The 25,360-nt window shown below is 36.9% G+C and overlaps 3 protein-coding genes and 2 long non-coding RNA genes across 9 annotated transcripts; 1 reads left to right on the plus strand and 4 right to left on the minus strand.

Annotated features, from left to right (window-relative positions):
- Nucleotides 1–197: 197 nt before the first annotated feature.
- On the minus strand, nt 198–5,111 carry LOC110933180. The gene is made up of 4 exons (XM_022176414.1): nt 4,703–5,111; nt 3,928–4,619; nt 3,608–3,845; nt 198–3,505 (listed from the first exon to the last, which is right to left on the minus strand). Exons 1-4 carry the CDS (start codon nt 5,109–5,111, stop codon nt 198–200), a joined length of 4,647 nt encoding a protein of 1,548 aa, XP_022032106.1.
- Nucleotides 5,112–5,295: 184 nt separating this feature from the next.
- On the minus strand, nt 5,296–6,351 carry LOC110933179 (putative F-box protein At3g24700). Its single transcript, XM_022176413.1, has one exon. It carries the CDS (start codon nt 6,349–6,351, stop codon nt 5,296–5,298), a length of 1,056 nt encoding a protein of 351 aa, XP_022032105.1.
- A 3,895-nt stretch (nt 6,352–10,246) lies between these two features.
- Nucleotides 10,247–14,609, minus strand: LOC110936092. 5 transcript variants are annotated; one of them, XR_002589712.2, is made up of 10 exons: nt 14,389–14,609; nt 14,214–14,319; nt 13,984–14,089; nt 13,490–13,619; nt 13,334–13,378; nt 12,682–12,840; nt 12,373–12,549; nt 12,081–12,298; nt 10,886–11,062; nt 10,247–10,487 (listed from the first exon to the last, which is right to left on the minus strand). It is a non-coding gene; the product is annotated as an uncharacterized LOC110936092 (long non-coding RNA). The 5 variants fall into 5 exon arrangements; XR_004891597.1 differs by having other exon boundaries at nt 12,373–12,622; nt 12,711–12,840; nt 14,389–14,608; XR_004891598.1 differs by having other exon boundaries at nt 12,373–12,622; nt 12,711–12,840; nt 14,475–14,593.
- Nucleotides 14,610–22,325: 7,716 nt separating this feature from the next.
- On the minus strand, nt 22,326–23,323 carry LOC110936089. Its single transcript, XR_002589710.1, has 2 exons — nt 23,149–23,323; nt 22,326–22,635 (listed from the first exon to the last, which is right to left on the minus strand). It is a non-coding gene; the product is annotated as an uncharacterized LOC110936089 (long non-coding RNA).
- A 415-nt stretch (nt 23,324–23,738) lies between these two features.
- Nucleotides 23,739–24,372, plus strand: LOC110936086 (cytochrome P450 81D11). Its single transcript, XM_022178433.1, has one exon. It carries the CDS (start codon nt 23,761–23,763, stop codon nt 24,340–24,342), a length of 582 nt encoding a protein of 193 aa, XP_022034125.1. The 5' UTR covers nt 23,739–23,760; the 3' UTR covers nt 24,343–24,372.
- Nucleotides 24,373–25,360: the final 988 nt, after the last annotated feature.

Genomic DNA, 25,360 nt, shown 5'->3' on the forward strand with positions numbered 1-25,360 from the left:
TCTCTTCCTGTTTTACCAATACATCCGTTCGCTTATGACTTTCTTGCATCTTCTCCTCTACTGTACCAGATTTCAACACATAAAAAAAATGTTAGACACTTACAGTGATTTAAAATAGTAATTAAAAGGTAATTTCTGGAAGCAAATAAGGCACAACATCTACTAACTTACCTTCTTTTTGATAAGGATGCGATTAATTAATCACGTAACACTTCCTGGTAGACAACATTTGATGTGTAAACTCCGCGTTGTTTGAATTCTTTGGCGAGATGTACCAACACCTTCGTACTTTGTCTTGAAATCCCTCTTGATAACGCGACATAAAGTTGTCCATGTGAAAATACAGAATCCGGTAGATAAATACCAACGTTCGGAATTGTTTGACCTTGAGCTTTATTAATCGTCATGGAAAAGCTAAGTCGAACTGGAAATTGTTTTCTTTTCAGCTTGAATGGGAACATGTCATCTTCAGAAAGGGTTAGAGGGATTCTTGGCAAAAAAACTCTTTTTCCGGCATGTTGACCAACTGCAATTTCCGCATCAATAACATTTCGCATGAAACCCTTACATATCAACCGCGTGCCATTACACAGGCCATGTGATGGATCGATATTACGTAACAATATTATTGGGCATCCAATTTTTAAACGAAGCTTATGAGGCGCCAAACCACTAATATTTAGTGAGTTTAAGAACTCGACCGGATAGAAGTTACGCTGATCGTCTTCAGCTTCATCAAAACTGTAGTAAACTTTTTCCTCCCCTTGAAAAATTTCAATCATTTGATTATTAATCTCGTCAACACTCTCATTTTTAGTGGACAATATTGCTCTAGAGATTATATAATCTGAAGAATATACATTATCTTCAATTGATGGAAAGATGGCATGGATCAATTCTTTTATAGCGTTTTCTCTGTCGTTGCACTGAATTGTCATGTCATCAGGTATGCGAATATAGTTTCCTTCGATTGGTTCTTCAGTTCCATCGCCGACTCTTAAAAGAAATTTAGAAAACCATGGATCTTTCAGCGCTCTCATATTTATGGTCAACCGCATCTTCTTAGTCAAAGACCAAAGAGGTGACATTCGTACACTGGAGTCTACAATTTGTGCTCGAGTGCCACGTTTAATAACCGGCAACACCTGTCTGAAGTCACCTCCCATAACCATTATCTTCCCACCAAATGGGAGACTAACGCCTATAATGTCTTGTAATGTACGATCGACTGCCTCTATCGCCTGTCGTTTAGCCATCGACGCTTCATCCCATATGATTACTTTGGCAGACCGAATCAGTTTAGCGGCCCCACTCTGTTTTTTGATATTGCACATTGAATTATTTTCAAGATTAAGAGGAATCTGGAATCTTGAGTGAGCCGTTCTACCTCCTGGCATATTATTAGCCGCTGCACCTGATGAAGCTGTTGCGAGAGCAATAAGACCACGTGACCGAATTTCAGCAAGCAAGGCAATGTACAAAAATGTTTTTCCAGTTCCACCTGGGCCATCAATAAAGAACACGCCTGGAAGATCATTATCAACATGCATCATGATCTCATCAAACACGTTTTTTTGGTCCGGATTAAGTGAATCTTTGGCACTCAAGTGTTCAGGTTCCAAAACAATTCCATACTCTTCTTGTAACTCACGACAACCTGCATCTTGTAAGTTAACATCATCTGTTATCTTAGGAAGGTCGAATTCATTGATATTTTTACCCATGGATTGTAGGAAGACACTAATTTCAGTAAGAACCAAATTTTGAACTCGTTCTATACTTTGACAGTGTAACCGATGATCTTCAGACAGTGATTCAAAATGGTCATTCCATAACTTTCGAATATCTCCAGGTTGGCAAAAAATCATTATGGTCGCAAATAACCTTCGAAGAGCATTGGGAAACTGAAACGTAGAGGCTTCTTCGAGACATTGTGATAGATATTCATCGTCTTCTATTAAGCCTAACTCAAGAGCTGCTTTTCGAAATGTCTCACACCGTTGACCATTAACTGTGCAAAGATGTTCAAAAGAAGTAGGCCCTCTGACATTTGACAAAAGTAGGCGTAAGTAGTACCTTTCTCCTTCGGCTGGATTAGCGGAAACGATACGACCTCTTTGTTTTTTACCGCCACGAGGATTCCAACGGCGTGTGCTTCCATTCCACGTAAAGTGTTTTGGAAAATCTTTATACAAATATACCCTTGCTGTTTCATCGATTCTATTTCTCTCAAAAAATGCTGTTAGCATGGTTCTCTTATCTCTTTCCCTATCAATAATATTAGACATTAAGTCATCATCTCTAAATCTAACCATCTGATTATTTGGGAGATGAAGCTGTAAGGCTAAAACAGAAGGAGAGATTTGAGAAAGAGAGAAGGAAAAAATGCGCCACATAGCCTCTGGGGGAGATATGTAGCGTGCATCTTGAAAGCTCTTTATCTCATTAACAACAACCCCTGGCTCACTTTGATCAACTTGAATAACCTGTTTGTCATGTCCTTTATAAACATATTTAAAAAGATATTTCACAGATTTTATACTTGAGCAAACTTCAACATTGATGTGGCAGTTAAACATCATCAAAAGCCTTGGGTTATATGGGACCACCCATCTATTATCAAGTGTTTTTCCTCGTACATCCACTTCAATCCCGGTGTCTCTCCTTCGATACAACGGATACGCATCTTCTCCTTGTGTTGTCTGTTCATTAAATTGTCTAGGATAATGAAAACGACAAATTTTAGGATCACCCTGCATACAAGGACTGCTTAATCGTAAATTGCCGCAAGGACCGTGAATCATGTGCTTGACAACCATCTCATGCAATTTGGGATGTCTTTGTTTGTTAGGAATTTCAGCACACACAACCTTATCATAATGGTCGGCGTTATTGATCTTGTGTTGCGGGTACATGATAAGGAGAAAATGTGCGTGCGGCAAACCACGCTTTTGAAATTCAATGACATAAACGTATGACTTAACTTCCCCAAGGATATGTTTCTTGAAGAGTTGTTCCTTAAGATCTTCTAATTTACCCCGGAACACTCTTGAAACAAGGTCTGGACGATCTTGTGCAGTTTGACCAACATGTAAATTATCACATATCTCAGGCCACTTAGGATTACACGTCATTGTAAGGAATATATCAGGCTTGCCGTCGTCTTGAACTAAAGTCATCGCATCTAGAAACCGACGTCGCATGTCGCGAGGACCTCCGATGAAAGATGCAGGCAACACAATTCTTTTCCCGACTCTGTTTGCATGAACCTCACCAACATTGACGCAATCCACAAGACCTTGGTACAAATCGGCACGTATCTTAGCCTGGTTTCTCTCACAAAATTGTAAGCGTGATGTCTCCATTTTTATGTAAACATCTACCACAAATTGTTGTAGCAGTCTACCACCGAACAAAAGCACGTTTTCGGTAGATCGAATCTGGAACTTGTAACAGTAGTACTCTCGCATAGCCACGGTTGTTCTACCACTTCGTGTGTTAGACTCTGAACGATGAAGATGTTTTAAAAACAAACTATTAATAAAAATAAGACGCATTACGGTATTTTTATGATCTTCACTTAAAAAGGATAATAAATTGTTGGTACCTTCCATTTCTCCTTCGATGTTGTCATTGTTGCGAACCTCATTTATTGATACTCCGTGACGTGGTATGTTTGCATGCCAACCCGACTCACCATTAGGAAAAAATAGAGGATACGACAATGGATCGTAACAACTGAAGTACGGCTGAATAGTTTGGCTATATTCAGACCTACCATACACAACAATACTTCGTTTATACGAAGTGATATTGTCATTACCTTCAACCCAAATACCAGCAACCTATATATATTCGTGAACTATAAGTAAGTAAAATAAGCAATACTATTAAATAATTGTAATTAATATAAACTATTTTATATACCTCCGATGTCGTTGGTCGGTTGTACACCCTTTGGTCAAGTTCAACCGAAGCATTCAAAGTGACTCTATAGTTGTCCAGAGGTCCTAATTCTGCAAGTCTTCTAAATGTATCGACATATGGGTTTGTAGAAAGAACGCGTGTCAAAATTTGAGTAATACGACGATCAAGATTTGGCCATTGGAGTCTGAGATCTAACTCGGCATCAGGATCATAAAAATACAACTGCAGGTACCTAGGGGTTCCATCCCTCGGAACTAATTGGTCGATTTTGTGATATATTCCTCTATGTGCACGAAAAGTATATACACCGTCTCTCATATTGTTCAATGTATCATCCAACGTCACTCCCATTGAGGCAAAAGAAAAATTGGTGTTATAAGCACGAATGTTTTGCCTAAAAATATTTCCAATTTCATCTTGCGATGTGAAAAGTCGGTGCAATTCCTCTGGAATTTCTGAATTTGCTAACACAGTTTTCCCACTCATACAACAAAAGGTATCAAATTCAAATTGAAAACGTTTTGCTCCACAATCAGGACATGCACTACGTTCTTTTAAAACACGATGTTCTCTAGGTAAACGATCGTAAACAAAGTTATATGGATCATCTTCTACATTCTCATTTTGGAAGGAAGGTTGATCAACTACTTCAGAAAGTTGAGGTAAAAGTGTACGTGGTTGAATTCGAACACCTAAAAAAATCGTTGTCTTAAGTAATGAAGGTTATTAAAGATATCAAATTCAATAAAGAAATCAATGTTAAACAAATAGAAACCTCGTGATGTTCTGGTAATGACTTCATCAATTACATTGGGGAATGTGGTTGTCGGCGTAACATCATTAGTCGGGGTTGATGTAATTTGACTACCGTTTGAAATATGCATTCCATTGTACTCCTTACGTTTCACGGTAGAAATACTTGACGCGTTCATGTTTGTCATTTGGGTAAATTGAGTAATATTACTCTGTAAACTTCTTAACGGTGTCCTTTCTGCTGATCTATTACTCATTAAAGATAGTGATGAAGCACTTTGGGAGACCTCACTACTCCCAAATTTTGGGACTTTGTTATTTTCTTTGCGTGCATCATAATATCTTTTGTTATACCCTTTTCGTTTTTCAGCTCTAGTAGATGAACGAGAGCTAGAAGCTTGATTAAGATGGTTTGGTTGTCCATTAGTCATTGTAAATTGTTAAAGTGTCAAATACCTTGCAAATTAAATAAAAGATAGTTATAGATGACGAAATTCTGAAATTATTACAAGAATAGTACACGACACTTAAACAAAATAACATGATTACCAGAAATAGAAAACCAAAATTCTTAAAACATCGAATACATAATGATAACATTAAGTGAAAGCCAAACTAAATACTTGGTGAAACAACGGTCTCCACAAACACCGCACCCTTATAACCACGAAACCAAGTAACTGGATAAAGAATTTCGAAGGGCTTCGTATCCATTTCAATAGTAAAAAGCTTCCCTAATTTAGTCATCACAAACCAATTACCATTCGTCACGTAATGTGTTATATCGCCCCACAATGACAATGATATTGGGGGGATCGGAGGACACGATAAGACCTTAATCCAGTAATCCTCTTTTAGCGTCCACAGGTCAATTGTTATCTCAAACCAGCCAGTCGCAGCAAACATGTGAAGCTCATTTTTTACATTCACTAAAACACCTTGAACAAATCCCGTAGATGGAACAGGTGGAAAGCTTATCTCCTTGAACTGCTCTGAATTAATATCAAAACAAATCACCACATTTGTACCTCCAACCCAACATTCGCAAAGAGTGAAATACATAGTACCACCACAAAATGTGCCTGGTGACCACGCGAAATTGGGGCTAAGGTACTCTTGTCTTGTTAAGAAAGGAATATTTCTCCAAAAGTTTAATTCCCTAGAATAAACATAGCTTTCATATACATGTCTCCTACGCTTGATATGCAAGACCTTGTAATCATCGGCATCATCAGCATACAAACCAACGGCATCAAGATTATTTATATAGATTCCAAGAGAATCAGGTGTTGACAAACGCTTGAAAGCAGTAGTTGTTGGATTCCAAAGAAGCAACTCGTTTGTATGATTCAAGCAAACACACAACAATCCATTCAAATGTGAAAGTATTGACACATCATTATTTTGGTGGTCGAATGGTAATGTAACTATTGACCTTGGCCCATAATCATAGGATTGAAAGATGATCGGATGAACAGAGCATGTTAGGTCGTCAATTAAGAGAACCCTCTGGTTAGATGAAACTAATGAGCGAGAACAATGTACCCTTATGAAATCTCGAGTTGACAGCAACGCATACCATTCCTTACAAACACTCCTAGAACGTCCTACGACCTTCGCTGGCACCCTCGTTAATATCTCAAATATTGTTTCAATAGGAAGATCAGCCATGGTGATACCTTCGCTTAAGATAAATAATTACTTTTTAGTTGTCCAACCTATCTAGATTATAGTTTGGTGAAAAATAGGTGTAACCATTACTTTTTAATCAAGTAATATAACATACTTGTTATAACATAATATAATATTAAACAAACTAAAGTATACTTCTACAAGTAGGAAAGAAACATAAAGGCAGTTAACCAAAAGCAAATCACAAAACTCCATCATGGATTTTAATATTCAACAACTAAAGATATAAAAACACCCAATCTTTCTATCATGAACAGGGACTTAAGTATAGATCCATAATTTAAATATCTCGTGCCTCGAGCATATCTGGGTCGTACGTAATCTTACTCAGTTCTGTAGACTTCAAAATATTAACTGAAAAAACAAATAAAATACAACTTATATTAAATTACATGACCCATTAAATGTAACTAATTTTTTAGAAAGTTGATGTTTAAAGCATAACGTACTATCCGGTAGGTGAACCAACTTGACACGTGATACGTATATGATAGACTTGCGTTGCACTGCTTGAATGGTACATATAACATCGGAAGGCTTCAGGAAGGACAAAAACATTTGTATTGTATGACCACTGTACACAACAATTTTGGGGGAAGTTCTTTTAAAATTAGTTTTTTGTTACATACGATGTAATTATTATGTCTCTAATATGTTAATAATGACTTACGTCTTATCTCGAAGAGAAAGTTCGAAACAACAACGATCCCGTTTACCTTCTACTATCCTCCCAACCACATCTACAATGAAATCAACCAAATTGTATACACCATATCTAATATCTAAATATATTAACTTTTATATTTTTAATCAAAAAATAAAGAATGGGATTTTATATGTACCAACAATAAATTTTTTAGGTCTTCTGTCATGCTTCAATTTTTTAATGGAAGGCACCAACGGATATATACAAGCACCTCTTGGAATCGTAAGCTCCAGTGATAAAAGCTTCGTATATTCATTGATGACGATTTTTTTCTCCGAACAGACTAAGAGGTAATTATGGTACTTTGGGTACTCATGATAGTGGAGATTCTCAATTTGGAAATGATTCAACGAAAAAAAGCCACCCATCAATGTAGCGTCATTATATAGGTGTATCAAATGTTGTGGAACGATCGCAACAATTTTTTGTCTCTAAAAAAAGAACACATTTAGTGGTGAAAAAACATTCACACGTATAACATATATAGCAAATAAAAATAATGTTCTTACGTTTTGATCAAGAAAAATAATCACTAATCTCTTTCCCTCGACGTCATGCCAAATAAGCTCGACCATAACAAAGGTTACATTATACCATGCTCTATCATTTCTCAATGATGAAAATTCGTCGACCGTACAATGACCAGACATATCCTATCATTGTTCAATGTTAGTCAAAGAAAAAATAAAAATTACATATATTTAAATTTATATCTGTTTGATTTTTAAGGTCAAGTAGATAAGAGAGGGAGCCAGCTAAAATTAAAGTAATACATGATTAAAATTTAAATAACCTTAAAATAAAAAAGTTATATTAATACATAATTAAAACCGAAACATCTACATAAATAAAATTCAAACTAACACAAAACAAAAATACATTGAAATAAAAATAACTAACACATAATAGAACATTTAGTAAATCACATTAAATATTACTAAAACACAAAACACCGAATCATAGGAGAATCAATCATTATCATCGTCGTTTCGGTGGATGCATTCATCAATAACGTTTTTTTAAGGTTCCCAATTCATTTCTTCATCCAAGGGTGGTTCGTATTCCGCTCCAGGATCGGTTTCGTACCCTTCAGCCCAATTCGGTACTCCTTGTGTTTGATGGGGGTTTTCCACTTGAGGGGGGTTTGAAGATGGTGGATGGTTTGGCACTGTAGGAGTGTTTGCCAATGGACGATAATGCCCCTCCCCAATACGTAGTGCCCCAAATTGTAGTTGAGCAAAGGTATAGTCATACGCCCAAATCAACTCTTCATCCGTCCAAGTATTTGGATCATTATCTTGAGGAATTGTGACAGGAGTTGAGTTTGTGACGGGAGGTGGGTTTGTGACGGGGGGTGGGTTTGTTACGGAAGGTGGGGTTGTCACTGGAGAAGGGTTTGATCGTCCATGACTTGAAGGCCCTTGTGGTTCAATTGGAATTGGATAACCACCACCCATACCTCTCAATTGATATGTGTTTGGAATGAAATGTAAACTGAAAAATATAATTTTGATTGGACATAAAGATCAATTTTTAAGCAAATAAAATTATTAGTTTAAATACAATTTTATTGGATACAAAGTTATGATATTCTGAAAAAATTAATTATGAACAAAACAATGGGTTCAATAAATTAAAAAAATGGTTTCTAAATGATTTGAAGAACGTAATGGGTTGTAGCCTTGTAGGTTTGATGAGTTAAAGAATTAGGTTTAAAGAAATGTAATTTTTTCAATAAAGCAAGAAGGGAAAACTCTACAGAATAGTAACCAAGTTTCTCTTCTGTTCCACTAAAGTCACTCCAACATTTTGTCTTTCTAAAGTCACTCAACTTTTATTTAGTGTTCCAGTCTTGCGTATTTATCAGGTTACCAGGTTACTTTGAGGATGTGTCAGGTTATTAATCTTTTCTTTTTTATTTCTAAACACTTTTTTTGGGAAAATAACATGGCTTAACAATAAAAAAATAAAAAATAATAAATATAATAATTAAATGAATCCACTAACTTCAACAATACAAACAACAAATTAAACCCCACAATCCCACATCCTTTCTTCGTCTGCACCACTGAACTTCCGGCGACAAATCAGCCCCATTCATCAGGATTAGAATTGATGCTGGTTTGGATCGATGCAACCCTCCCCCCTGTTCGCTAATATTTGTTCCCGTTGTATTTAATGGAAGTGCCGGAGAAGAAGACGGTGAGGATGATAAAAATCAGATGGATATGAAAACGAAGCTGCCACATCTCGGAAAACAACACATAATCACGAACTGAAAGTATTGGTTTCTCCAACCATGGCGAGATTTTTGGACTGTTTGCTCGGAGCTAACATGTTTTCCGGTGACCGGCAAATTGATAATCGAAGAAATGACCGAGATGAGGGTCGTAGGTATTGGGAACGCTTTGCCGTAATTGTAGGTAATATTATTCTTTAAGAATAGAAATGAAAGTTGAAGGTTTGAAGAGTTAAAAAGAATTAGGTTTAATGAAACGTTATTTTTTAAGAATAAAGAAACAAAAGTTGCAGATGTTATTTGAATATGAAAACGAAAGTTGCAGGTTTGATATAAGATTTAGGTATAATGAAAAAATGTTATTTTTTTAAGAATAAAGAAACTAAGAAGATTTTTTTTTCTAAATGTTTTAATTAAAAAAATATGGCATTTTCTAATTTAAGCTTTTAAATTAAAAAGCCATGTCACTATTTTTTAATTCACGTAAGCATTAAAAATTATAAAAAGAATTTGTTACCTGACACATCATCAAGGTAACTTGATAAGCTACTAATTACACAAGACTGGAGCAAGATATAAAACTTGAGTTATTTTAATAAGACAAACAAAGTTTGAGTGACTTAATTGAAACATATAAAAAACTTAGTTACTATTTTACGAAGTTACCCCTAAAAGCAATATTATAATGTTATAATCATGTATGTCTTGCATCACAATCTATATTGTCATCGTGCAGACTCAATCAAAACCCAATCCATTGCAAATTCTGGGTGTAAAAAATTTAGAAACAAACAGAATACTGGTTGTAAATACTATCTTAATTTAACTCAAAGAGAGACTTGCTTGTGTATAAACATAACATTGCCGGTTGAGGTTCACATTGATATTTTTTTACAGAACTTTCCAAAAGTGAAGATTGTTATCACATATAAAATAAAACAGTCGATAAGTCTTAACAACTAAAATAGTGTAAGATTTTTACAATCGGTGTATCAAACATTGTTATCACTATGTAAGAGTACAACACACATACAAAATAAACAGTCGAAATGTGAGAAATACTTACCACAACGCAGAACCAAGATGTTAAAAATAGAGAAATAATGCAAGAATCAAATGTGTTAGGAATAGAGGTGAGAAACAATGGAAGACCCAGATGAAAATAGTATTCTGAAATGAAATAAAACAAAATTTGTTAGGAATACAAATATAACAAAACTGAGCTTTAAAAGTAGCGTTAAGTTAAACTGACACTAACTTACAATTAGACGGTTGAATTGATTTTATAAATGTTGTTCATTCTATGTAGCAGCAAACTGAAGGTGAAGGTGAAGGTGGGTGTGTAGTGTTCGTAGAAATTTGGATGGAGTTTATGAAGCTTAAATCTACTATATATAATGTCAAAAGTAGTTGTACTTTTGAGATCTACTTTTTAAACCTGAATATATAATGTCAAAAAAGTAAACATCTACTTTTTAACCCAACCCAGCTGTAAGTTGACCAAAAAAAAGCTGTAAGTTGAAAAAAAAAAAAAAAGTAGATGTACAGACTGAATTCTAACCACTCACCTCTTTTCAGCAGACTGCTGAATTCTGACCACAGTTCACCTCTTTTCAGCATACCGACCAGTGTTGACCATTGTTCCCTCTTTTCAAGCAAGCTACAGTTGTTCCCTCTTTTCACCCTTCTGACCATTGTTGACCACTATTCCCTCTTTTCAACCCAGCTGTTCACCTCTTTTCAACCTGTGCACATAACATCTTTTAGTTAGGGCTTGTTCAAATATTAGTACAAAACCAACAAGATATTAGTTTCTTGTTTAAAACCAACAAGATGAAGTATATCTTCTTAACGAACAGTATAAAAGAAAAAAAATATGTCACTAAACTGATTTATCAGCATACGCAATCAAATAACATGATAACACAGCCAAATCAAATAACATGACTATCGTGACCATAATCTCAATTATTAATCCTTTAGTGGATTCACCCGTGCTTCACGAAAGGCATACCGATTTCTTAATAAAGTAGAAATGTAAATGCCACGTACCTACAACTATAGTCATCAAAGGCGCATAAGACTCGCCTGAGGCCTAGACGAAAAGTGCAAAAAAAGCGAGGGCTGAGAAAAAAAGAAGCTCATAAATAAAAAACTAAAAAGATATTATATATTAGAAAAATAGTACTATTTTCAAATAAAATAAACACAAAACTCTTATATAAACTTCAATATCATCTAATCAATACTTAAAACGTAATTCTAGAACTCGAGTAACAAAATATTTGGTGTAAAAGAATTTCTAACCTATATAGTTTTGTAGTAACTATATTAATAAAATTATCATGAAAGAAAATTGATTTTTAATTATGTGTGGTCACTATTGTGAAACAGTGTTATTTTTGTACAAGAGTGTAGCTTTTCTGCAAAGCAACATGTAGGTATGTTCTTTCTTTTTCCATGAATATTTATTTAGTAAACCAAATTATCATATTAGTCTAAAAACACACTCAATAAGTATTGGTGGGGTAACAAGTCTCATGAATTAAAAAAACCTATTATTCTGTCCAAAATAATAGTGAAGTTTATTTAGGAGAGTATTTTTAAAGCTAATTAATCAAAACAATATTATAGTAAGGTTATTTAGGACAGTCTTGAAACTTTCTGAATTTAGTAGAAAAAACAAACCAAAATGTTGATTAATAAGGATGGGTAGATATTATCACATCTAAACGGAACTAAGAAACAGACTGAGTTAATTACCTCCCTAACAACCGAAGCAAAGTTATCGTCCAATATGATGATGTCACTACTCTCTTCTGCTACTTCAGTGCCTTGAGTACCCATAGCAAGACCGATATCCGCCTCATGTAAAGCAGGGGCATCGCCAGTTCCATCTCCAGTAACCGCAACGACATGTCCTCTTTTCCTCAGAGCTTGCACGAGTAACAGTTATTGTTAGGAGACGACTTCCCCATCACCTGTCATTATCCACCACGGATATGTCATCTCTCACATGCATGAATCAAGAGGGTATTGTTGTAAAATCACATACCGATATCCTCTCAGCTACTTCGAGTCTTTGTGCATCCGACATTGCACGGAAGGACTTCCTTTCAATTAGGTTTGGCTTGGTAGCGTCCGCATCTGACCCAAGTATACCGCATTCTAACGCAATTGCCTTGGCGGTTTGAAGATTGTCACCCGTCACCATTCTTACCTTAACACGGGCCTTTACGCACAGTTGGACAGCAACTCGGACACCGGGCCGACATGGATCGTACGACGCAAAAAAACGTCACCATCTAACACAACATATAAGATATAAAGATAGCTAGATGAGCATGTTTTCAGGTTGACTTACCGGCAAAGGAACTCAGTAACAATGCATACGTGGTTAGGTGAAATTACTGCACCCATGAAGAGCACAATATTTGGATGTCGAAGCCTTTTCATCACAGATACCTGCATCACAATATCTGGCAGGTCCTTCGTTAAATAACGCTTAAACTTTGACGTGAATCTGCACAATAGAAACGGGTCAAAATGTATTATCCAGTAACTCTGTTAATCTTATGAGTTACTAATTTAAAAGAATATGATTTTATGCCCAAACTTTCATGTAAAACTTTCTAAAATTTATTACAAGTTAAGAAATAACTATCTAAGTAGGCTCTAAACATATTACCAAGGTAACTCTTTCAGCAATACAGTAATCAACATTAGTTCCTTTGACAAATAACAACTGTCAGAAATTAAGTCAATAAAGTGTAAACAGTACACAAATAGAGTCAAAACTCCAATAAAACCGAGACACAACGTATTCGTGGTTACAAATTGAACCCAACAAAAGAAGAATCATCGTTTCAAAAATTCCGATTAACTGTTAGAATATGAACGAACAGTAACACATATATTCTGCAATTGTCCTCCATACACAACAAATTGAACAATAACGACTACAAAATGCAATATAACAAAATTACATAAACGAAAAAATGATGACGTAATCATACCATATCATTCCTAACTTTCTCGCCGGAAGCCTTCGTCTTCTCTCACTTCACCAAAACCACACGAAAACGAAATGAACGAACAAAAACGGTTACACAACGACAAAATTCAACCGGAAATTCAACCGGAAATCACCAGATTGAGTTTAAAGATTTAACCTTTATTTGACGCTTTGGAAAACACCAAATCAGCAGAAGTAATCATCAACAAAGCCAAATCCAACCATCTACCAGCAATCATGAACTCATGAGCCTCCAAACACAAGCTACTCACTTGTTGTTCAGCCACCTGAGCCAAAATTCACAAAATTCAAACTCAAATTAACCAAAAATACTCACCAAATCAACTTGCATAACCGTTAATTAACAAATCCACTTACATAACACTCAACGTTTTCAGTACAGTTTCAACTTGCTTTACCATTAATTAACAACAAATCCACTTACATAACAGTCAAATTTCACAAATTCAAACACAATAACTTAAAACACTCACCAAATCCACGAAAAACATATCCGAAACAGTTTGTAGTACAGTTGCAACTCTCATAACCATTAATTAACAACAATCCACATGAATAACACTCAAATTCACATATTCAAAGTTCAAACACAAAATCATTAGCTCAAACTATATACAGTTAAACGATTACCATTATTAAAGCCAGATCTGAACAGAAGAAGATGAGGATTAACACGAGCAGCAACGGATCTCGGAGAAGTTAACTGCCAGTTAGTCGAACCCTAGCCTTTAGTTCTCTGGATCAACCAAAAACAACAGATTCAACAACAGATACAATCCACATGAATAACACTCAAATTCACATATTCAAAGTTCAAACACAAAATCATTAGCTCAAACTATATACAGTTAGACGATTACCATTATTAAAGCCAGATCTGAACAGAAGAAGATGAGGATTAACACGAGCAGCAACGGATCTCGGAGAAGTTAACTGCCAGTTAGTCGAACCCTAGCCTTTAGTTCTCTGGATCAACCAAAAACAACAGATTCAACAACATATACAAAGTAAACTAAAGCTATATTAAACGATTACCTGTATTAAAACCAGATCTGAACAGAAGACCATGAGGATTAACATAAGCAGCAGCCGATCTCAGAGAAGATGGTTTAAAACGGTACCTAGAGGTCAACCCCAGTGGATCTTCTGTGGGATAGAGAGAAAATCAACGATTCGATGTCATTGAAACCCTAGATCTGGAAATCGCCTTGGGAGAGAGAAAGCAGCTCGGGATGGGGGCGGATAAAATGGTATTAGAAAGAGAAACCCTAAAATCGATTTGTGTATAACCGTGTGTTTTTTTTTGAGTGAAGGGTATAATTGGAAGTGTAAATTAGATTGTGCTTTAGAGGGTTGTACATGATGCTTTAAGGGTGTTTTAATGGAATTTTTCTGGACATTAAGAAGTCCTTTGGATATGTTTTATAAAGTAGTATAGATATAGATATATTGGTATTGTTCTTATATTGATTAACCTAACACATTGTACATAGATTTATAGAAGGGTAACAACATGCAACGAAATTGATAAAGAATACATTAATGTATTAGCTTGTAAACTCGTGTATTACACAGGTTTGAGAATATAAATTATGTAATCTTATACTCCCTACAAAAATTTTCATAACTAAATTAATTTATTACATACAACAATATAAAATGAATCTCTAAATACTTCTTTGTACACGATATTTGTTGTTTTGCTCGTAATTTGACCATATTCGTATCCAGTACCAATAGCTTAAGGTTATCTCTAGAAACTATTTAGAGATTTGTGTGATTGTACTTTCATTTTTTAAATAACTGTATGTAATAAAAAAAATACATACAAAAAAATAATTCAGTTACTTAAAGTTGTGTAAACATTATATAACTATATAATTTCTATCCACAATAGTAAAATGCTATTATAAATCGGGGATTCAATTTATGTAACTTACCCTAAATAGTAAAATAATATTGTAAAAGGGGGGATTCAATTTATGTAACTTACCCCACGAAAGTAAATATTATAATTATAAAATAGTAAAATACTATTATAAAAGCTGGATTCGAATTTATGTAAAATTAATGGTTAAGACCATTTTTACACCTTACCCTACTAAAGTAAATATTATAATTATAAAATAGTAAAATACTATTGTAAAAGTAGGATTCAATTTATGTAAGATTAATTGTAAGAACAAATTTGTTGCTACTATTTGTCCTTTAAAATGAAGACATTTAAAAACACATGTAACATAACGATACAAGGATAAATATATGTGTCTACTAATGCAAGTAATATTTCTTATTGGCATATATTTTTTGGAAACACACATAAGAAATGATCGCCATTCAGACATACAAAATGTGTTAAAGCTTTAAAGCAATCTAAAAAACGCTTATATAACTTGATATTTCAAGAGAGGGTTGGACAAAACTCCAAGACATATATATTACATTTCTGTTAGGACCGCTTTTTCCAAAATAATAGTTTACTTATATAAACAAGATTTTTCGGACAATTAAAATACCACTTTAACACTTAAAGAAATTTTTACAAAAATTGGGCATGACCCGTTTGCAAAACGGACATACCCCCTGTTTTGACATAACATACAACGTTTACAAATGACCCATTTTACATAAAACCATTCCAACGAAAATAACTAATTTTCAAACCTAAAACAATTCAACAAAGTTTAACCAAGTAACAAAACAAGAACCCAAAAGCATGCATATAAGTTGCGGAAGCGCTTGGTATTATAAGGCTTGAACATGTGCTCGTTCCATATCTCCATATCGCCTATAGAGGTGCTTTACCTACATTGACATCCACAATTTAAAAAAAGTTAGTGATCGCTATAGAAAATCATAACCTTACGTTTTAGCTTTTTCCATATAAAACCTTCTTACTCTTAAGCATACAACAACCCAATAATTGGGTTAGGCATAACCACTCTCGTAGAGAGTTTGACATACACATTCGACCCGTGTAATTGGGTTTAGCATAAACACTCTCGTAGAGAGTTAAGCATACCGTTCGACCCATAGAATTGGGTTTAGCATAGACACTCTCGTAGAGAGTTAGGCATACACATTCAACCCGTGAAATTGGGTTTAGCATAAACACTCTCGTAGAGAGTTAAGCATACACCTTCAACCCGTGAAATTGGGTTTAGCATAACTCAACATTACTTTCGTTAACATACCCAAATCCACAAGGGATTTGTCGCTTACTTACTACATTGTCACGTTCGTTATACAAGGATAGCTTTACATTAAATTTAATATAAATGGGAAATATAATAAAGATTCGTATAAAACGAAACATACCTCGATCTTGCGCTCCTTCCGTTTTCTTGGCGCTTGTACCTTCTTCCTTTATGCCACTTACGAAATTGAGGTTAGTTATTCAGATTTATGGACTCATGCACTAGATTATCTTGAGAATTTAGATCCAATTGCTTGTTTTTGCTTGAGCTAGGGTTTCCCCCTTCTCTCTGCTTGTTCGATCCATCCCCCACCAACACCAGTGTGTTGGTTTTTGTTATATTATTATTATTATTAAAACTTTGTCACAATCACAACTTTAGTCCCTAGGGTTATAAGTGTGGATAGTTATCACACTAGTTTTCTTTCTAGTTAACAAATACCAAAATCTTTTGACTTGGTTAATTATTACAATTTATACACCTTTAATAAAATAAGTAAATGAATAGCATATTTTGGGGTGTTACAAGTCTACCCCCCTTAAAAGAGGTTTCGTCCCCGAAACCTGATCACATAACAATTTAAGTATTGACATACCGAAAAGAAAAGGGTAGTGCTTTCTCATTTCGTCTTCAGTTTCCCATGTAAGATCCGAACCTTTTCGGTGTCGCCATTGGACCAACACTTGTTTAACAGCTTTGTTGCGGAGATTCTTCACCTTGAAGTCCTTAATGGCTATGGGTTTTTCGACATAATTTAACCCTTCGTCCAACTCGATATCATCGAGTGGTACTAGTGCTGTCTCATCCGCAAGACACTTTCTTAATTGTGACACGTGGAAGGTATTGTGAATCCCGTCTAGAGCAGGCGGTAATTCTAATCGATATGCAACCTCTCCAACCCGAGCTAAGATTTGAAACGGCCCGATGTAACGAGGACCTAACTTTCCCCGTTTGCGAAAACGGATTATACCCTTCCATGGGGACACTTTTAGCAAAACAAAATCTCCGACTTGGAATTCGATAGGACGCTTTCTCTTGTCTGCATAAGCTTTTTGCCGATCTTGAGCTGCTTTCAACCTTGTTCTAACCATTCCGATCTTTTCATTCGTTACTGTTATTAAATCACTTGGTGCAAGTTCTCTTTGCCCTACTTCACCCCAACATACGGGAGTCCTACATTTTCTGCCGTATAATAATTCGTATGGTGCCATTTGAATACCACTATGATAACTGTTATTATAAGAAAATTCGACCAGTGGCAATTGGTCGTCCCAGCTTCCCCCAAAATCTAAGGCACACGCCCTCAACATATCAATGAGTGTTTGAATGGTTCTTTCTGACTGGCCGTCAGTTTGAGGGTGGTAGGCGGTACTAATGTGCAACTTCGTACCCACACTCTCGTGGAACTTTCGCCAGTAACGAGAAGTAAATCTAGTGTCCCGATCCGAGACAATCGACACGGGCACTCCATGTCGGGATATGATCTCGTTCACGTAAATTTCTGCCATCTTTTCAGAAGAGTAAGCTTCTTTGATGGGTAAAAAGTGGGCGCTTTTTGTAAGTCGGTCTACGATTACCCATATTGTATCGTGCCCTTTCTTTGTTTTAGGAAGCTTGGTTATCAAATCCATCGTTAGTTCCTCCCACTTCCATACCGGTATCTCCAAAGGTTGTAACTTCCCGTATGGCTTTTGGTGTTCCGCTTTCACTTGGGAGCATGTTAAGCATTTCGCGACGTATTTAACTATGTCACGCTTCATACCCGGCCACCAATAGTTGGCTTTCAAGTCCCGATACATTTTTGTAGCCCCGGGATGGACCGAATATCGAGACTTATGTGCCTCGTCGAGCAAGGCAGCCTTAACTTCACAGAATCGTGGGATCCAAATTCGGCCGAACCGTGTCTTAAGCCCGGTCGAATTCTCTTCTAGATCATCGATCACACCTTTTAATCTTTCCCTCTTCCGGTCTTCCGCTCCGAGCGACTTCATTTGGGATTCGCGGATCGCCTCGAGTAATCGTGGCGTAACTATCATCTTCATGGATTTCACTCTTATGGGAGATGGATACTCTTTACGGCTTAACGCATCGGCTACTACATTTGCCTTTCCTGGGTGGTAGAGGATATCACAATCATAATCCTTGATAAGTTCCAGCCATCTCCGCTGCCTCATATTTAGGTCTCTCTGTTCGAAGAAATATTTAAGGCTTTTGTGGTCCGAGTAGATGGTGCATTTTGCCCCATATAGATAATGCCTCCAAATCTTTAATGCAAACACTACCGCCGCTAATTCCAAGTCGTGTGTGGGGTAGTTCACCTCATGAGGCTTCAATTGTCGCGAAGCATAAGCGATAACTCTCCCTCTTTGCATTAGAACACAACCCAATCCCTGGTGTGAAGCGTCTGAATAGACCACCAGGTCTTCGGTTCCGTCTGGTAGTGTTAAGATCGGGGGACTTGATAGTTTCTCTTTTAACATTCGAAAAGCTTCCTCCTGTTCTTTCTCCCATACAAACTTCTCTTTCTTTCTTGTCAATTTTGTTAAGGGCAAGGCTATCTTGGAAAAATCTTGTATGAATCTTCTGTAATATCCCGCAAGACCCAGAAAACTTCTTATCTCTGTCGGGTTTCTCGGAGAAACCCACTTCATTACAGCATCAATCTTTGAAGGATCAACCAAAACACCCTCCGAATTTATTACGTGCCCCAGAAACTGCACTTCCCTAAGCCAAAAGGCGCATTTTGAAAATTTTGCGTAGAGCTTCTCCTTACGGAGAACTTCAAGTACTTCACGCAAGTGTACTGCATGTTCATCTTTGCTTCGTGAATAAACCAGAATATCATCTATGAATACAATCACAGACCTATCCAACATGGGTCGGCATACACGGTTCATAAGGTCCATAAAAGCCGCCGGCGCATTTGTTAACCCGAAGGACATAACTAAAAATTCATAATGTCCGTAACGGGTTCTAAATGCGGTCTTTGGAATGTCTTCTTCTCGTACTCTAACCTGATGGTACCCCGATCGCAGATCTATCTTGGAGAACCAACTCGCCCCTTGTAACTGATCAAAAAGGTCGTCAATTCTAGGTAAAGGGTAGCGGTTCTTTATGGTTAGCTTATTTAACTCCCTATAGTCGATGCACATGCGCATCGACCCGTCTTTCTTCTTAACAAATAAGACGGGCGCTCCCCAAGGCGACACACTTGGGCGTATAAAGCCCTTGTCTAGGAGGTCTTGTATTTGTGTCATTAATTCCTGCATTTCCGTGGGAGCTAATCTATAGGGAGCCTTCGCGACCGGTTTCGCACCCGGATTCAATTCGATATTGAATTCCACTTCTCGCTCGGGAGGGAGTCCCGGCAATTCTTCCGGGAATACATCTGGAAATTCGTTCACAACTTCAATACCTTCAAGCTTTGGGAAGCTTTGTTGAGTATTTACTACGTAAGCTAAGTATGCTCTACTCCCATTGAGCACGTACTTAGTGGCTTGAACGAGAGTACATAGCTTCGCTTCCATCTTTCTTTCGCCTTGTACATTTAATCGTCTTCCACTTGAAGTCTGGAGAAGTATAGATTTGGTTTCACATTTTATCTCTGCATGGTTTTGAGACATCCAATCCATACCCACTATTACTTTGAATTCCCCCAAGATCATGGGGATAAGATCAATAGCAAACTCCTCATCCTCAATGGTCAATTTGCAATTTTTACATATTTCGTGCAACAAGTAACTTTTACTATCTGCTATCTCTACTTCTAAGGGCATCGACATTCGTTCAATCTTAAAGGATGGATGTTGAGCAATTTCACTAGAGATAAACGACATGGTAGCTCCAGTGTCAAACAAAACGTAAACCGGTATAGAATTTATTAGAAAAATACCTGAGACCACATTTGGCTGGGACTTGGCTTCTTCAGACGTGATCTGAAACATTCTCCCTTTTGCCCTAGAACCCTCTTGCTTCTTATCTTCTTTCTTTGACCCTTGTTGAAGCTTTGGACATTCCGATTTAATATGCCCTTTTTCGAAACAGTTGAAACAAGTCTTTGGGTTGTCCGGGCATTGATAGGACGAATGCCCCTCCTTACCGCATTTAAAGCACCCCTTCTTACCTAGCAAACATTCTCCGGTATGGAGCTTTCCACACGTCTTGCATGGTGTAATCCCACCTTTCGACTTACCCTTTCTTCCTTGATCCTGAAACTTCCCCTTTTTGGATGGACTAAAACTTGCACCTTTTTCACTCGGCCTCTTTTCACCTCGCTCCTCTTGCCTTTTAATTTCGATCTCTCTATCCCGCGCTAAATCAATGAGCTCTTCAAGAGTTTCACATTTTGAGGGAGTGATGAACTCTCTAACTTCTGCCTTTAACACGCCATAAAAACGACTTATCTTCATCCTCTCGGTTGTTACCAATTCTCCACAGAACTTCATCTTATCCATAAAATTGTTTGCTATCTCATTCACTGATTCGTTTTTCTGCCGGAGGCGTAAGAAATCCTCCTGAATCTTGTCGATAGCCGACTGAGGACAATGATATCTCATGAAGGGCCCCTTAAACTCCTGCCAAGTCATAACTTGCAGTCTGTCTTCGCCTACCTCCTTGCTGTGAGCATCCCACCAATCCTTCGCCTGATGGGTTAGTAAACCGGTAGCGAACATCACTTGATCCTCCTTATCACACCGACTTCGTATAAAGACCGCCTCTATGTTCGAGATCCATCTTTGACATTCAACAGGATCTATTTTACCGTCATACGTCGTCGGATGGCATGCCATAAAATCCTTATAAGTGCACCTTCGTTCCTTACCTCTACTCTTGGATCCTTCGATTAATTCCTTCAACTCTTCGAACTTACTAGTCATCATAGCATCCACAACCCCCATAACTCGGCTTTCTACTTCTTGAGCCAACCGTGGAAGATTGGCTTGTATAACCCCTTCCGCTACTTCTGTAACTCTGTTCTCGAATGCTTCTTGTCTAGCCACATCATTGTTATCATCATTATCATCGTTAATATTTCTTGCATCAGCCATCTACACAATGTTAATATTTCGTTTAATACAATTTAATCATTCAGCATATCTTTAATCATTAATCATCATTCATTTAATCCATTTCATCTCATTTGCTTCATTTCTTTTGATTCTTACGAATCCATTCTCGTTGTGTTCGCTAATAGTGATTACACACACTTGTTAAACCTTATATGGACACAACGTAGCCAAGAAATAAGCTTTCGAACAAACCGGTAACACCAAACATGAAAAACAAACAATTCAGCGTTTCGGCATTGGGTAAGCCGTCGGCGACGGCTATGTGCCCGTCGGCGACGGGTTCGTATAATGGCCATCGGACAAAATCACCCGTCGGCAGGGTGTTAAGGCGTCGGGTGAAGGTATAGCGTCGGCGACGGGCAGCCGTTTGCTTATCCGCTGCAGCTCAGTTTCTTGGCTGTTCCGACTGTTTTCCGGGTCTGTTTTCAGCTTCCCGGGTCCCGGTATTTCTCATTTAACCCATCTTAACATTTCTCAACATAATAAACCTCAATTCTTTAACCGTAGCGCATAATACATGAACATATTAAACAAACGTTTTAAAAAAATTTTACCTCCTTGGCGATCTTGGAGCGAGCACATTTGCACGAGCCATTGGTTTGAGTTCGGACACTAAGACTCTTGCCGAATCTCTCAAACCTTGGCTCTGATACCAACTTGTTAGGACCGCTTTTTCCAAAATAATAGTTTACTTATATAAACAAGATTTTTCGGACAATTAAAATACCACTTTAACACTTAAAGAAATTTTTACAAAAATTGGGCATGACCCGTTTGCAAAACGGACATACCCCCTGTTTTGACATAACATACAACGTTTACAAACGACCCATTTTACATAAAACCATTCCAACGAAAATAACTAATTTTCAAACCTAAAACAATTCAACAAAGTTTAACCAAGTAACAAAACAAGAACCCAAAAGCATGCATATAAGTTGCGGAAGCGCTTGGTATTATAAGGCTTGAACATGTGCTCGTTCCATATCTCCATATCGCCTATAGAGGTGCTTTACCTACATTGACATCCACAATTTAAAAAAAGTTAGTGATCGCCATAGAAAATCATAACCTTACGTTTTAGCTTTTTCCATATAAAACCTTCTTACTCTTAAGCATACAACAACCCAATAATTGGGTTAGGCATAACCACTCTCGTAGAGAGTTTGACATACACATTCGACCCGTGTAATTGGGTTTAGCATAAACACTCTCGTAGAGAGTTAAGCATACCGTTCGACCCATAGAATTGGGTTTAGCATAGACACTCTCGTAGAGAGTTAGGCATACACATTCAACCCGTGAAATTGGGTTTAGCATAAACACTCTCGTAGAGAGTTAAGCATACACCTTCAACCCGTGAAATTGGGTTTAGCATAACTCAACATTACTTTCGTTAACATACCCAAATCCACAAGGGATTTGTCGCTTACTTACTACATTGTCACGTTCGTTATACAAGGATAGCTTTACATTAAATTTAATATAAATGGGAAATATAATAAAGATTCGTATAAAACGAAACATACCTCGATCTTGCGCTCCTTCCGTTTTCTTGGCGCTTGTACCTTCTTCCTTTATGCCACTTACGAAATTGAGGTTAGTTATTCAGATTTATGGACTCATGCACTAGATTATCTTGAGAATTTAGATCCAATTGCTTGTTTTTGCTTGAGCTAGGGTTTCCCCCTTCTCTCTGCTTGTTCGATCCATCCCCCACCAACACCAGTGTGTTGGTTTTTGTTATATTATTATTATTATTAAAACTTTGTCACAATCACAACTTTAGTCCCTAGGGTTATAAGTGTGGATAGTTATCACACTAGTTTTCTTTCTAGTTAACAAATACCAAAATCTTTTGACTTGGTTAATTATTACAATTTATACACCTTTAATAAAATAAGTAAATGAATAGCATATTTTGGGGTGTTACAATTTCCTGATTATTTAGTGTTTGGAATCAAAACAATTATGCCTAATTATAAACTCAGTGGTTTATCTATTTCACTTGCACGTATAATTACACTTGGTGAATCGTTCTGAAAATATTTAATGGTATTAAGGTCATTATAATACATCATTCTTTATGTTGAAATGCACAGGTGATATTAGTGGGTGGTACTGATACGTCCATATCCACCATGGAGTGGGCAATGTCACTTTTACTAAACAATCCAAGTGTTCTGAAGAAGGCACATGGTGAGATCGAAAAATATGTTGGTCACGATCGTCGTGTTGAGGAGTCAGACATGTGTAATCTACCTTATCTTGATTGCATAATAAAGGAAACAATGAGAATGCTTCCTCCAGCTCCTTTGTTCCCTCACGAGTCATCAAACGATTGCATGGTAGGAGGATACCATGTTCCTAAAGGGACAATGCTATTAGTCAATGTGTGGGCAATACACAATGATCCAAACATATGGGGAGACCCCAAAAAATTCAGACCAGAGAGATTTGAAGGTCTAGAAGGTTATAGAGATGGTTTCAAGTTAATGCCTTTTGGGTTCGGAAGGAGAGGTTGTCCAGGGGAAGACATGGCAATGCGTTTGGTCAGGTTGGCGTTGGGATCTCTGATTCAGTGCTTTGAGTGGGAGCGAACAAGTGAGAGCGAGGTTGATATGAGCGAAGGGACCGAAGGATTAAACATGTCCAAGGCTATAAGCTTGGTGGCAATATGTCACCCTCGTCCTACAATGTTAAATCTACTATCACAACTTTGATTAGTTTGGCTTGTGACAACCCTCAAAAGTTTCAGGTACTGTACAAATTAATTAATCTTAATTACGTGCTTAATGACTGTGCTTGATTACAACTAACAATTTAAACTGCTTTATGATTCTATATCATATATACATGCATCACATTTTAGACAGTCACTCCATTCATTACACACCAACATTAGTGACATACTTGATGCACTCAGCACAGTTGACACACTGAACGATTGATTCAGAAATAATGCTGACAATACCAGCACATAGACAGACAATGTTTATATGGCCAGTATGAGCCAGGGATAGGGTACTACACTGGTTTGGAGTGTAGGGAAGTGAGGACCATAAGACTGCGTCATCAGGTGATAGATATAGTGCAGGGAAGTGCCTAAAACTCATTTTAAGTACAGAATTATGCATTCTTTTATAAAATTCAGCATTTTATTGTACCAGTAGAATACACAAATATGGCAGAGTGGTCCTGTATACTTTCCTAAGTGCCAGGAAGGATTTCATTACAAAAAGGTGCATAAAAGACACTATACGGTATAATTTAACACTTTAACGGAACGATGCGTAACTGAACAACTGGACATTACCCGGGACACCAAAATTTTGTCAGAAACATTATTTTATTATTCTTAAATAATTATGGTCATAAAAATCCCCACACACTATAAAAACATGACATACACCCACTACTTTAGAAAATACCCTAAACCTTCCAAATAATCACCTGCTTATAATAAAAACTTACACTTAACCCCCCCCCCTCTCAAATTTTCGGCCCACATATGGGACCCACCATGATCATCACTAAATCGCAATGAAATATTCCTTTTTAATGTGATTGGACCTCCTTATGTGTTGATCTTGCCAAGAAATATCCATGATGACACTAGGTTGGGCTATAAGATTCATCTCATCATTTCATCTTCTCTACAAGTTCACTCCACCATTTTATCACTCTCTCTCCCTCCCTCTTGGCTGCCCATATCCGCCACCACCACCATCACACCAACAC

The sequence above is a fragment of the Helianthus annuus genome, chromosome 4 (genome assembly GCF_002127325.2).
Source record: "Helianthus annuus cultivar XRQ/B chromosome 4, HanXRQr2.0-SUNRISE, whole genome shotgun sequence".
Taxonomy (NCBI): domain Eukaryota; kingdom Viridiplantae; phylum Streptophyta; class Magnoliopsida; order Asterales; family Asteraceae; genus Helianthus; species Helianthus annuus.

Coding starts and splice junctions, on each gene's coding strand:
- LOC110933180 (XM_022176414.1), bottom strand. CDS start 5,111: ATGACTAATGGACAACCAAACCATCTTAATCAAGCTTCTAGCTCTCGT. Junction 4,620..4,702: donor CATTACCAGAACATCACGAG/GTTTCTATTTGT, acceptor CGATTTTTTTAG/GTGTTCGAATTCAACCACGT. Junction 3,506..3,607: donor CATCGAAGGAGAAATGGAAG/GTACCAACAATT, acceptor TTCATCGTTCAG/AGTCTAACACACGAAGTGGT.
- LOC110933179 (XM_022176413.1), bottom strand. CDS start 6,351: ATGGCTGATCTTCCTATTGAAACAATATTTGAGATATTAACGAGGGTG.
- LOC110936086 (XM_022178433.1), top strand. CDS start 23,761: ATGGAGTGGGCAATGTCACTTTTACTAAACAATCCAAGTGTTCTGAAG.